Source organism: Macaca mulatta, chromosome 3 (assembly GCF_049350105.2).
Source record: "Macaca mulatta isolate MMU2019108-1 chromosome 3, T2T-MMU8v2.0, whole genome shotgun sequence".
Classification (NCBI taxonomy): Eukaryota; Metazoa; Chordata; class Mammalia; order Primates; family Cercopithecidae; genus Macaca; species Macaca mulatta.
Genome location: NC_133408.1, coordinates 181,010,029 through 181,025,000, shown reverse-complemented (window position 1 = coordinate 181,025,000; position 14,972 = coordinate 181,010,029). Strand labels below are relative to the sequence as shown.

Genomic DNA, 14,972 nt, shown 5'->3' with positions numbered 1-14,972 from the left:
CTTGCTGACAGTAAGAATGTGTCAGCTTGAAGAACTGCGCCTGCAGGAAGCAAAGCTCTCCTGCCACAGACAGGCAGTGTATCCCAATGGAGGAGAAGAGTAAAAATAGCCAACAAACTCTGTTTGCTTATTAACTAACCCTCTCGTTGTCATTTAAGTCTCTGAGGATCCCTAGCCAAGAAATGCCCTAACCAGTGCACATAGATATTCTGATCTTTGCTGAGGAATTGCACATGAACCAGGGTTCCAAAACCTATCATTTAAGGGTAAACAGTAGATTTAAAGACCACATCCTACTTCTTAGTGACCTACCCAGATGCACATCTCCAATGTGATGCATCCTGCAACCACCAGCTGGTCTCATCCTTTACCAATGCAACCCAAGGGACTAACAGGTTACCACAATAATATTCCAAGCAACTTGGAGACAGGCTGGAATTATTAATAAATCCCAAGAGTTGGTTCAGTCAGGTAAGTGAAATCTTACATGCCTACCAGGGTGGTGAAATAAGGTAACTGTCTAATTGCTAGTCATTTCTGTAGTTTTGATGGTTGGTTTGTTCTTTAATTTTAGAAGCAAACTCCCCAAATTTATAATGCAATCAAAACCAACTGAGGCAATTCTGACCCAAAGGTATTGGCACTTTACGGAACCATCTCAATGTTCTGAGACCATCCAGAGACCCCAGAAGGAGGCATATCCAATCCTCCGATCCCTCCAAAGGGGACCTCATGGCACAGTCACAGCCACCGAGACTCAGGTGCACTTACGTAGGGCATGCCACTCGTCCTGACGGATGGTCTTCGTGATGTTGAAAGTGAGGTTCCTGGGGATGGTTGCTGAGGAGTAGTGGTATTTGATGTACGTGCATCGCTCAATTTCTCCTGGAAGAGAGAGACAGGAAACAAAATGTTAAGGAAGCAGCAACCACATATGGACTAGTTCTGGGATTAATTTTTCCATCCTGGAGAAGAAGACATTTCATATTGGGCCTGGTGACAACTACAGAAAGACAATACCTTCAACTCCAAAAGAGCAAGAGAGTAGAACTACAATCAAATAGCATTGATTTAGATGGAAAAATACATCCCAGGATCATGCAGAGGTGGGAAGAACCAATGTTTAGGCTGACAGCAGCTTGTCTAACATTCCCAGGAACATCAACTTCCAAGTCAAGAGAGGAAGTTTGGCATCAAAAGACATCAACAGTTTCCATCCAGGGACCAGCAGAGAGCAGGCTTTGTTAAGCCTTAATGATATCATTTGTGCTCTGAGCACACACAATTTTCTGGAATGGTGAGCTGGGGGAATGGTGTGGGGGGGGCCTCCATCCTCTCAATGTCATCCTCCCAACCTCACCTCTGAACACAAAGCACTCAGATTAATCTGGGTCTCTTTGAACTAGTCTCTTTTCAGGTTTCTTGAACAAAATTTTGATTTATTAACAGACTTAACACCAATCAAAGCATGCTTTACTTGTGGATTCTCAAAATAGATCTTAGATTGTCAAATTTAGATCTTAGGGCAGAGATTCTCGAAGTGTGGTCCCAGGGCCGGCAACACCAGCATTCCCTAGGAACTTGCTACAAATGCAACTTCTCAGGCTCAACCCCAGGCCTACTGAGTCAAACTAGGAAGTAGAGCCTGGCAATCTGAATTTACATCAGCCCTCCAGGGATTTTATTACACACTTAAGTTTGAGAACCACTGCCTCAGAGAAACTAACAGAATTACCAGTGCATTAATGCATAAATCTACCCTGTTTGCAAATTCCAAAAGGAAGGCACGATGGGGAGCTCTTCCCCCATTACTTTTGGTTTCTTGCAGCCATATCTATTGACGCTTGCTCATCTGGGGGATATAAAGACTCAATGTCAGAGCATTGTGAAGAATCAGGAAAGGGGTGATTTTTAAAGGTTAGGGGGTTTTAAATTTGGTTTTGCACCTGAATGGATTTTGATGGTAATCCATTTTGCACCCCACTGATTTTCAATTTATAAGTGGTGGCACATGATTGAATTGTTTGACCCCCGGCCCACTGTCAGCAGGGAACCTGCAATTGGTGAAGTGCAATAATTTAGACAGTGCCTCATGAAACTGATGCCTTATTGTAAATCATATCTGGACAACTGCCCAGTTGCCAGTTATTGGCGGACACTCCTCCAGCGGAACTGACGCTGTCCAAGAAGCACATTCTAGAGAGTAGTATGCGCTCTTCCTGCATCTTCCATTTTTCGACTTTGCTGCCTCTTTTCCTTTAGCCCACAAGCATCCTGAAGCCTCTCACATGCCCCCAGCTTTCCCCCTAAGCATACCTCCTCCTCATGCCTTCATCCTGTCACCCTCCTTCCTTAACTTGCAAAACTTGTTGAAAAAGGAGTCTACCAGCCAGTCTCCACTTCCTCCATTCACATTCACACCTCCAACCCCACATGCTCTAATTTCCATAACAATTTCCATTAATAGCATCACCTCCCATCCAGTCTACATCATAAATCCTGCAGTCATTGCGAATGCTGCTTCCTCCTCAAGGGTGCCCCACCTTCCTGACATCCAGCTGGTCACAAAATTCTGCCAGGTCTACTTCAGAAATGTCCCCGGAGTCTCGTACCTACTGTCTATCTCCCCTCCTCCTGTAGTAGTTGTCCTGATACAGTCAACAACCACATCGCTTAAGGACTTATGAGATAGGAGGGACTCGCCAAGGCTGTAGACCACTGGTTTCCAACTTCATTTATGCTGTGGTGCACACACAGAAGATGTTTACAAGGCACCCTGGAGTGAACAGATGAGGCTGCCTGCTCTGTCCAGGCTCCTAGGGCACTGAAGAAGCCAGGGTTTCCAACACACCTGGAATCTATTTATGGGTTTTGGACTTATTCCACCGGTGGGAAACTCTGTTATGGATATCAACTCATTTAATCATTCAATCCGTTCTACAACCAAATTAAGTAGGCATTACCATCCTTATCCCTATTTTTTTAATTTTTATTGATTGATTGATTGATTGATTGAGACAGAGTTTCATTCTTGTTTCCCAGGCTAGAGTGCAATGGCATGATCCCGGGTTCAAGCGATTCTCCTGCCTCAGCCCTCAAGTAGCTGGGATTACAGGCATGCACCACCACACCCAGCTAATTTTGTATTTTTAGTAGAGACGGGGTTTCTTTATGTTGGTCAGGCTGGTCTTGAACTCCTGACCTCAGGTGATCTGCCCACCTCAGCCTCCCAAAGTGCTGGGATTACAGGCATGAGCCACCGCATCCGGCCCCTCATCCCTATTTTTTAATGAGAAAGTGAAGGCATGAGGAGATTAAATGAGTCACTGAAGGAGGTAGCAGTGCCAAGATTAAAATCCAGGACTGTCTAACCAGAGTCTCCTCTATTAGGCCACTCTCCCATGTGGAGTGTATTCTATAAAGGAAAATGTGATAATGTCACACCCCATTCACAGGCCCTGTGTTGGCCTCTTTACACACAGGATAAACCCCACACTCCTCAGGTATAAAGTCCCAGCTCCCTTCAGGCCCCAACCTTCACATACCCCAGGCTCCAGCCAGGTGAACCTCCCACCTTACCTTGAATATGCCATATTCACTCCTGACTTAGCATTTATTCTCTTTCCTGCCTTTCTTTCCCTTAGGATGAGCAAAAACCTACTCATCATAAGAGATGGCTCAAATGGCAGCTACTCAGCAAAGCCTTCCTTGCATCTAGATTGCACCCCAGCAGCAGGCGTTCCACCAGCAGCTTCCCTGCTTCTGTTCTTCCTGCAGCAAACACACTCCTGCACTGTGATTTATCTGTTTACATGCCTCACTCCCCGACTAGATTATGAGTTTCTCAAGGGCAGGGATGTTGTCTTATTCATTCATCTTTATCTTCCCAGCACCTAGCACAAGGTAAGCACCAATAACATGTGCTTCGAGGAAAGAAATGAATAATATGAGGTGTTCTTTGTAAGAATGCAGTGGGTAAAGAATCCAACTGCTTTTATTACATGCAAGGAATTAAAATAATTGAGGCAAATTAGAATCTAACGAATGAAAGGAGGCGATCGTTGCAGAACTCTGTGAGTCTAGAGCAAACGCCTCTTCCCTGCCTGGACAATACAAGGAGAGGCTTATTAATCACAGTGAGGTAGAAGAAAATGGCGTATGATCACAGAACAGTGTCTCAATGGACTTGGTAAACGTAGCCCCAGGGGTAGCTAGGTTAATGGTTTTGGGAGAAAAAAAAGGAATCAAAGAAAGAGGAAAGGAAGATATAAAGTGTAGAAGGCTGTAACAAGAATACCATCATGCCTTGGACATGTGCAGTTGCGCAGGTTGTGTCCTGCACAAGGGCACTTCCCAGGGACACCTGGGCACTGAAATTCAGCTGCTCCTCTTTTGGCTAAGCTTTGCACCCTGCTGGGGGTTGCTGGGGGCTGCCCTGCCAGAAGCTCTGCCTTTGTCTCACTTGCACAATGCTGCCTTATGAGCTAGCAGCAGCCCTACCTACAATAATTTCAAGATTCAATGAAACACCTCCAAGACCCAGCCTTGGGACACAAAACCAGGTCCCACTGGGAATGGCCAGATTGGTGACTCACTCTTGTGTGAGGGAAGCACCTGATTTCTTAGCTCAGGTCAGATACTCTCAGCCTCAACAGAAACTCAACAAGTTGCCACTGGTTCCAGGCAGGCTGGAGCCAGCTCCCTTAACCTCCTCCAACCGCAGCCCACCCAGCCAGAGAGGGAAGAGGCCCTTGACCTTCAGCAAGAGCAAGAAGCCAGCCCACAGGCACTGCAGGTGACTGGCTGGGGAGCCTGCCTGGAGCAGCCACCCCAGCCCCGCGGGAGGCCCTGGCTATTTGCTTTGCCTCGGGGATTGCAAGCATCCTGCCTCTGACAGCAATTAAATTTGAAAGATTCAAATATTGCCTAAAAAGAAAAGGAAAATATTTATCCATGTGTCTGCAGGTCCTGTCAGTGTGCTGGGCTTTTGTAAATACAGGAACCATCTGGGCACCAAATAAGTAGGCCCAGAATGTGGGCTTCCTAATACAAACAGGTTTTCCTGCAGCACGCAATGCAGAGGGGGCTACCTGGAAGGCAATGGAGAAGTTCACGGCCTTCCCAGGAAGGAAGGACAAACGCTTCTTCACCAAATTCCTGCATCCCAGCCCAGAGCCTCCGTTCTCCCTCCAGAAGCTTCAGGTAGGGGAGGACTGGCTGGTTGAGACCCCAGAGGTGGCTCCTTCCTGTGCCCCCTGTGGGAGACTTATTTATTTATTTAAAAGAGACTGGGTCCCACTATGTCACCCAGGCTGAAACGCAGTGGCACAATGATAGCTTGCTACAGCCTGGAGCTCCTGGGCTCAAGTGATTCTCCCAGCTCAGCCTCTGCAATAGCTGGGACTACAGGCACATGCCACCATGTCCAGTTCATTTTTTTTTTATTTATTTTTAGTAGAGATGGGGTCCCACTATATTGCCCAGGCTGGTCTCAAACTCTCAGGCTCAAGTGATCTGTCCACCTCAGTCTCCTAAATTACTGGGATTACAGGCATGAGCCACTACACCTGGCCTTTTCTTATGTTTTGTAGAGATGGGGTCTAACTATGTTGCTCAGGCTGTCTCAGATTCCCGTGCTCAAGCAATCCTTCCACCTCTGCCTCCCAAAGTGCTAGGAGTACAGGCATGAGCCACCACCCCTGGCCTGGTGGGACACTTTAAACCCTCAGTCATGCTCTGCCTTCTGAGCTGGTGACCCCTCCTGCCCATATGTCAGGGTCATAGCAAGACAGAGGTAATTAAGGAGAGTTTCAAAAAAGGACAATTTAACCCAACAGCAAAGAACGACCTGATTAAAAAATGGGTAAAGGATGTGAACAGACATTTCTCCAAAGGCAATGACATTCAAATGACCAACAGGAAAAGATGCCCAACATCACTAATCATCAGGGAAACGCAAATTGAAACCACAAGGGGACATCACCTCATACCTGTTAGGATGGCTATTATCAAAATAAATAAATAAATAATACTGGCGAGGAGGTGGAGAAAGCAAAACCCTTGCATGCTATTGGTGGGACTGTAAATCAGTGCAGCCACTATGGGGCTCAGTATGGCGGTTCCTCAAAAAATTACGAATGATCCAGCAATCCTACTCCTGGGCACATATCCAAAACAATTGAAATCACTATCTCAAAGAGATATCTGCACTCCCATGTTCATTGCATCATTATTCACAGTAGCCAAAACATACAAGCAACCTAAATGTCCATCAGCAGTGAAGGATAAAGGAAACGTGTACCCATGCGATATCCAACATTGCATCCCTACAGTGCCATATAATCGGTCTTTAAAAAGAAGGGAAGCTTGTTGCATGTGACAACCATAGATTAACCTAGACATTATGCTAAGTGAATAAGCCAGTCATAGAAGGGCAAACACTGCATGATTCCACTTATATGAATTCTCAAACTAGCCAAGCTCATAGAAACAGAGAGGAGAACCATAGTTGCCAGGGGCTGGAGAGTGGAAGAAATGGGGAGATGTCATTCAACAGACACAAATTTCAGTCATGCAAGATACATAAGTGATCTGCTGTATAACATTGTGCCTATGGTTGATAATACCATTATACACTCGAAAATCTGTTAAGAAGGTAGATCTCCTGTTGAATGTCCTTACCACAATAACAACAAAACAGGGAGGGCAATTTACAAAGCTAAGCACAGAGTATGAAGAGACCAGTGCAGGATGGTGCAAAGGACCCAGGGCTGGCAACAGAAGCAGCTAGTATGAACCCAAGCCCTGGAGGGGCAGAGGAGGAAGCTGTTATCAGGACCTGGCAAGGGTGGCCATATGGACAGAGATGATGCAGCCTTTGGTGGAGAGTCACAGCCAACCCCTGGTGAGGTGACAGGGAAGAAACACCCAACCTCTCACTGCTCCAACCTTCAATTTCTCATCAGTTCCTCCCAGTAGCACAACCCAAACTAGAAGCCAGAGGGTAGGTCAGCCTCCAGGAGCTCAGAGCAGATGCAGAAGGCAGAGGCCAGGTTGGACAGGCAGACAAAACACCCAGCTCATTCCTCTCTTTCTCCAGGGCTCTTCCTCTCGCATCTCCCCTCGCTCTTCCACTTCCAAATGCATCACTCTAGCTTTTGCTTAGTCCAATGCTAGCACATTCTTCCTTCCCAGAGCTCCATGGTGGCAAAGGGAGACATGGGGAACCATCAATGGGAAGAGACTGCTCCATTACTTTTTCTCCATCTCAAATCCTTTAAGACCCAAGCATAGCATGACAACTCACATCAAGTACTAAGTGTGGTCCCTGCACATAGTAAGTGCTCAATAAATATTAGTTATTCTTATCAGTTGCTGTCCTAAGACTAAAGGGACATGAACACAGGAACTCAGAAATGATATTACTGAAATGTTTGCATCGTGCTGTAAACACAGATCTATGTCTATCAAGTATAAATTTTCACACACAATACCCCCAGGAGGCTGGTGGAACAAGAGCTCTGATGTATGGAAACAGACCAAGGAAGGGAGGGTGCCAGAGATGGCAGAGAAACTGCATGCAGTGACACTGAATTCTGAAGTCTGGTCACACCTACAGCAATGCCAGCAGGCAGCTTTTCTCCCACATGTATCACCTCTCAGCAATCCAGGGCTTCCTGAGTGCTTGTCAAAGAAGTCTATCACTCAAGGGTAATATATATTAAGCAGGGCCCTTCTAGGCAGAGTGGTTTTAGAGGCAATGCTAGGACCTAACTTCAGCCCATCTAAAATTATCTTCCCTAAACAAATGCTGTAGTACTTTATATCTCCATTAGAGAGTCATTCCTTTGGATCAAATATTGTTCTCCTGGACACCCATTGCTAAAGCTCTTGTAAATAAGTCTGAAGGGCTGAGATCCCAGATCCCCTTCCTCCAGATGGAGGGCCCCTCAGCTACAGAGGATGCCTAAAGAGCACAGATGCTGAGAAGGGATGAAGCACCCAAGGCAAAGGCAAGGCCCTTAACTACTCACAATGGCACCGGGGCACCTGGTGCTGACAGGGTGGCCGAGGAGGAATTGGAATGTGGGAACTCTCTCCCCCCATCACTTCACAAGTGGTGAGATGGGATTGGAATGTGATGGCCCAATGTATTTAGGAGAGGTTGAGTTAAACAAAGTATAAAATGGCTTCCTTATTGCAGGACTTTAAGAGTTTTTAATATACACTGTGACTCCCCCAAAAAGGGACAGTTACAGCAGATTTTCCTAGACTCCCTTAATCCCAAACCCTTTTTTATTCGAAGAACAGTTTCCAGCACTAGACGGAGTTTATCAAAATCAGAAACCAGGCCAAGTGCTGTGACTCAGCCTATAATCCCAGGATTTCGGGAGGCCAAAGTGGAAGGATCACTTGAGGCCAGGAGTTCAAGACCAGCCTGAGCAATAGAGTGAGACCCCGTCTCTATAAAAAATTTTTTTTTAAATTAGCTGAGTGTGGTGTTACACACCTGTGGTCTTAGCTACTCAAGAGGCTGGGGTGGGAGCATTGCTTGAGCCCAGGAATTTGAGGCTTCAGTGAGCTGTGATCACACCACCACACTCCAGCCTGGGTGACAGGGCAAGATCCTGTCTCTTAAAAAAAAAAGTCAGAAGCCATTTCTTTTGTTTACATTCTATTCCAGAGCCAAGCACAGCAATGGGTACATAGGAAGCCCTCAGTTATATTTGGATGGGTGAAAAATAGATATCAAGGTCTGCTATTTGATCAAATGATCTTCTAGGTAAATTAAGTAATGGCTCCAAATGTCTGCTGCTCTCTTCTCCGAAGCCGTATCTGAGAGCTACCAGCAAAGCCATACCATGGTTGAATTCCCACCCACAAGCTGTGTTCACACAATGCCTTAAAATGAGTCTGGAATATGTGTGGACGAAACTAGTGCAACTGCCCTCAATGTCCTGTGCCACATCCCCTCTGCTCACCTCTGATTGCAGCTGAAGCTGCAGTGGACTCTCCTGGGCAAGCCAATAGTGCCCACAGCAAGCACCCAGCAGCCCTCCCTGCCCCCACTCCCTTCCCAAGTCCACTAAGCCCATGCTGAGCAACTACAGTAGAGCAGCTCTCAACCAAGGGGGTGACAGGGTGACAGATGGAGAGCAGCAGCCCCATCCTTTGGGAGAGTAATTATGAGACGCTTTCTGCACAGTTCCTCAGAGGGTCCCTCTGGAATTGAACCTCACAGTAGTCACTGGCTCCCTCACCTTCTTGACTGGCTTCTTCCTCTTTCCGGTCTCACGCTTCCAGCTCCTGCACACCTGCTTCCCTCAGAGTCCCCGTCACAAGCTCCACTTTTGGGAGAACCTAAACTAAGAACAATGACCTGGAGGAGTTTAAAAGACATGGTTTACACGCTTGAAAAAGGAACGGGTACAATCTAGTCCTGTGGTTGCTTTGAAGGGTCCTGTGGGCGTTGTTGGATGAGGCAGGTTCTCTCTTCCTTTGGGTTCCCCCGAGGCCCTTTCCTCTCTTGGTATTCATCTATCTACAGGCACAGGATGGACTCTAGTAGTCCAGAACACACTACTGGACCACTTCTGAGAGTCCGTGTGTTTCCTCCACCCCAGAGCTCCTTTTTTTAAAAAACAAACAAACAAACAAAAATCTATTCAATGCCTACCACATGTCAGAGGCTCCCATATTATCCCATGCCATCCTCATGAAAACCCCAGGTGGGGGGTATTCTAGGACCAGTCCTGTTTGACTAAAGAGGCCTCCAGGCCTTCATCTGTGCCAGCCAGGGGAAAAGCTAGGATGCAGATTCTGGCCTCGCTAACCCAGGTCTGTGCTTTCCAGCGTGAGTGCAGCAGTTCAGACACCACGGCTATAAGGATTCACTGTTGGGTGGAAGATTTGTTGGGAACAAGAGTTATTTTTGCAGCAACAGTGCCTTGTACATGGAAGAAACTCAATACATCTACTGATGAGGAAAGAAAGAAAGGGAGGAAGGAAGGGACACTGTCCATGTCCTGTATGTTGCTCACCTTTCCACGGTGACAACGCTTGGAGTGGGAGACCACATGTGGGGTCTCCCAGTGACACATGCTGGCCTCTGCCCACCACATTGTCAGCCTTTAGGACTTGATGCTGTCTCACGCAATGGGCTGACAGTTCTTAGACTTTCTAGCCTGAGGCCTGGCTAATCCCCTGCACTTAATATATAGAAGATTAAATCAAAAGTAGAAAGAGCACATGGGCAAAAAACCACCAACAAAAAAAGACAAAACCAGTTAGAGCTTTAAGGCTCAGGCTTCGTCTCCTCTTTAAAGAGCATTTTCTTAAAAAAGAAAAAAGTTAAAATAACATTTTAGCAGGGAGATTTTTCTTTAGCACATTAGGAAGGCCATTTATCAGATGCATTCACATTATCACATTGGATTCTTTAGAAGACCACGAGAGTTGGGTGGAGGAACACAGGAGTCTAGGGGCTTAAAGATTGGAGATTAAAAGGAAAAACTTTGTCAGTGATGAAAGGGGCAGGAAGCAAACCAGGAATATTCTGGGGCTTCAAAGTGGGCAAACCATGCTGGTGGTTCCCATACCCCCCACAGCCCTGTCCCCAGCAGGGGCAGAAATGGGAGGGGCAGAGAAGGCACACCCTTGGCAACCTCCATCAAGACCGGCAATGTTGACAGGAGCTCTCCCTATTTAAGAGGCAACTCTTCACAAAGGCTTATTTCAAGAAATCTCCACACCCCACCTCCCCCACGTCTTCTCTTTAGCGCCTTCTGCTCCTCCCAGATGTTCTGAGCCCAAGGATTTGCAAGGCTTATAGCTGCTGCAGGCCCAGCCAGAAAGAAGGTTTTATTTTCTTCATACTGAGGAAAAGTGTTATCTAGTTTTTATTTTTAATGCTTTCAAATGCATTCCATTTTGTATGCTTTGTTTTTTTGTGCTGCCTTATCAATGTGGCCTTTTAATGTTGTTTTGTGTGCATTGCGTAGACTGAGTCCTAAATATTTAATTTCTTTTCATTCTATGTTACATAAATGTTTGTTATGAGAGGTGCTCAGGGGACCCTCCTCATTACACACATGGAATTTCATTTTCAAAACCTGTCACCCACCCGCTCACCCCACCATCGTGTTTCTGACCCCCTTACCCTGCCCCTTAACATCTTCTGCTGGTTACTGTTACAACACATTTATTATATATTCATCATGTATTTCTATCTATGGCAAAAGCTCTGAGATAGAGGAGCTTGTGTTTTTCACCTTTGTGGTCCTGATGGTCAAAATGATGCTTTGAGTACTGTTATTCATTGTAACAATAGCTTCTGTTTAATGAATACTTTCTATGTATTAGGAACTGTGCACAGAACTGTTTTATTCATTTGTTTAATCCTAAGAGGTGCATTATTATCCCCACTCACAAATGAAGACTGAGAAGCTTAGAGACGTATCCTTATCAAAAGTGCATAGCTATTAGGTGGCAGAGGTGGGATTCAAATCCACCTAACACACTCCTAAGTATGCCCTGCCACACGTGTGAAAAGAACTTGGGAAATACCAGACTCTTCTGAAGGAAAGCAGGAGATCTTCCAAGGTTTTATACTGGAAACATAGAAAGTAAAACTTTTCCATTTGCAGGGATTTTCAGCACCTACAGACTCTGCTGCTCTTATCAGAGTAAGACAAAATGTTTGCTTCCATAGCTCCCCTAACAAACTGGAGAGAAGATAGCTCCACAGTAACACAGAACACAGAAGTGAAGGAGAGCTCAAAGAGTGCCCACTAGCCCCACATCTGATGTCTGAAGTCTCAGCCACATTCCTGTCCCCACTCCCAGGACAAGCCGCTTACCAGCAGGAGCCTTTAGGCAAGTTGCTCACCCTCTCAAAGCCTCTATTTCATCACATACTGATGATAATAATAGCACGCACCTCAGAAAACAGATGAAGAATAAATGAGATAACCCGTGTAAAACCTGCTCCATGATGAGCCTTCAATAACATCCCCTTCCCATACAATAGCCCATAAATATTTAAAGACAATATGCTTATGCCCCTCCCCACCCCCCAAGTCTCCTTTTCTTCCAGCTGAACACTTCCGGCTCCCCCAACCACACAGTCACAAAACCCATCACTACACTGGTCATCCTCCGGGTTCAGTCTGTGGTTGAGACTCTCTCCCAGGGTCACACGGAGCACTGGGCACAGTAACTCCTGTGCACAGTCAGACCTGTGCAAACCCAGTAGGGCCACCGGCTCCCAGGTCTGGTGTCACAGCTTTGGCCATGTGGCCTGGCCTCCTCTTAGCTTTGTGGGCTGCCACGTGCCGGTGCTGTCACCTGAGAGGACGGCGCCAACGTGATTTCCTCCAACAAAGCTACTAAGCCAACTCTGCCCCTTCATGTGCTTGGGCAACTGTCTTTTCTCATTTTTCAGGTCTTTGGGTTTTTTTGTTTTGTTTTGTTTTGTTTTTGCTTTTTTCCAGTACTTTGGTTTGTTACCTCAGTGTAGGATCTTCTATTTGTTCCAGCCCCTGAAAAAAATTTTGGATCATGATTGTGTCATTCTACAAATTAGCAATTAGTCCCACATGCTGCATCAGCAGGCCATCGCCATCCTCGCCAAGCCATCACTAAAATCTTTCCACAGGGCGGTGCTGGAGGCAGAACTCTACCCAAGCACACACACAAAGCCTTGTCGTGACCTGAAATCAAGCAGTTAGGAGAAAGCGCTTTGGGTGCCATCATTCTGCTGCCAGGAACTCAGCTCCCTGATCTGCTTCCACACGTTCCCATTTCGTCCACCTGGATGTCACGAGAGGCCTTGCCCACACTGTTCACCCCTATCAGTCTGTCTAAGAACCATATCCAAAAAGGGAATGAGGTCAGCTTGGCATGGCTTGTTCACTCTGCCGGCATCGCTGCTTTCTCGCTGTGTGCTCACCCACCATCTGTTTAATAAGCCTTTTGGACAGTTTTCCAGGGCTCCCTCTAACTGGGCTGCTTGTCCATATTCACGGAATCCCCTGATAGTGCACTCTTTCATTGAAAATCTAGCCACCGGTCACCTGCCTCCAGGCTCACAGCACTTTGCATTCCACAGCTCCCTCAAGCCATCCTGTCTTTACCCGCAACCAGGACAGCCCCACTAGAAAAAACCACCTCTCAGCCGCACTAGAAAAACCACTTCTCCCTGTGCTTCTACATCATCTGGTGGTCAGCACTCCAACTGAGAAATAAAAATGGGCCAAGCACAGTGGCTCACGCCCATAATCCTAACACTTTGAGAAGCCAAGGCGGGAGAATCACTTGAGCCCAGGAGTTCAAGACCAGCCTAGGCAAAATAGCGAGACCCTATCTACAAAATTTTTTTCTTTTTTGAGACGGAGTCTGGCTCTGTCGCCCAGGCTGGAGTGCAGTAGCACAATCTTGGCTCACTGCAAGCCCCGCCTCCTGGGTTTACGCCATTCTCCTGCCTCAGCCTCCTGAGTAGCTGGGACTACAGGCGCCTGCCACCATGCCTGGCTAATTTTTTGTATTTTTAGTAGAGATGGGGTTTCACGGTGTTAGCCAGGATGGTCTCGATCTCCTGAACTCATGATCCACCCACCTCGGCCTCCCAAAGTGCTGGGATTACAGGTGTGAGCCACCGTGCCCAGCCAAAAAAAAATTTTTAATTAGCCAGGCATAGTGGCCTGCACCTGTAGTTTCAGCTACTTGGAGGCTGAGGCAAGAGGATGGCTTGAGACCAGGAGTTCATGGTTAAATGAGCTATGATGGCACCATGGCACTGCAGCCTAAGTGACAGAGTAAGACCCTGTCTCAAAGAAGAAAAAAGAGGGGGAGAGAGAAGGAAGAAAAAGGAAGCAAAGAAGAAAGGAAGAAAATAAGAAAGGAAGAAAGAGTGAGAAGCAGCCTCCCCACTGGGGGACCCCTAGGCACCTCTCCCGCTACAACGGGTGGAGATCTTCCCCAAATTATACTGGATGGCTTCCATTCCTCTGCCTTCTCATTGCATTTGCTAACCAGGTTCTTTTCATTCCTTTATCAAGAGACTCTTTTCCTTAACTAACGCACCTAGTAGGTTGCCATTACTACTAATGGCAGAAACCGCAATTACTTTTGTAGCAACCTATAACATTTCACAGTCTTCTGTTGTAAAGGTCACCTTTTAGTGGGAGCTACCACCTTTTTATCCTAATTCCCTTTTTCCTGGATTCTGAATGCCTTTGCCCCTTTTCTGAGGTTTTTTTTTTTTTTTTTTTTGCATGTTTTAAACAAGACATTTTAAAATGTCATTACATAGTTGCTTCTTCACAAGAGGAAATAAAGAATGAGCTGTCACCGTCTGTGCCCCTCATGGCCCATCCTGCCTGCGCATATTTGGCTACTTTTTCCCCACTTCACTCATGTATTTTCCAGTCTGAAACGGACTTCTTGGGAAAGAATGAGAAGGTGAGGTATGGCTTCAGATTACCATCTGGGGTGTAGTAAATAATCTATCCCTTATTCCCATCACATCCCTAATGACCTTGGGGAAAGTTCAGAGCCTCGAGCTGCCACCACCCTGCCTGCGGCCCCACACGCCCGGTGCAGATACCCAGAGCAGCTCCTCCAGGCACAGTTTCAGCCAGTGGAAGAATCATCCATCTCCAGGCTCTGACAGACAAACGAGGCGAGAAGGAGACCAGATCTGGTTTTTCACTGGAAAACAATGAGCTCATGCTTTCTCTCTGGGGACCCAGGAAGTGGAGACAGATCTGGAGATGGGAGACAGTGATGGAGGCAGGCAGAGGTGATGAAGGATGGGCCAGGAAGAGGAAGGAGGCCAGTCTGGCACTTTTTAAATGTCACTTTTGATAAGAATCCCCAGCTCTCAGGCCAGAGGGAAACATCCATTTTCTTTAAATTAAGGATTCAGCATGAGGCAGTTGTCCTAAAGGAAAGGGACGAGGAGAAGATAAACA

The 14,972-nt window shown here is 46.6% G+C and overlaps 1 protein-coding gene across 1 annotated transcript in view; it reads right to left on the bottom strand.

Moving 5' to 3' along the window:
* TMEM178B (transmembrane protein 178B) overlaps window positions 1-14,972 on the bottom strand; it is a 407,540-nt gene that overhangs the window by 268,237 nt on the left and 124,331 nt on the right. The window contains exon 2 of the mRNA XM_002803496.4: window positions 772-885. Coding sequence (XP_002803542.2) covers window positions 772-885 — 114 coding nt within the window. The remainder of the gene's footprint in view (window positions 1-771; window positions 886-14,972) is intronic.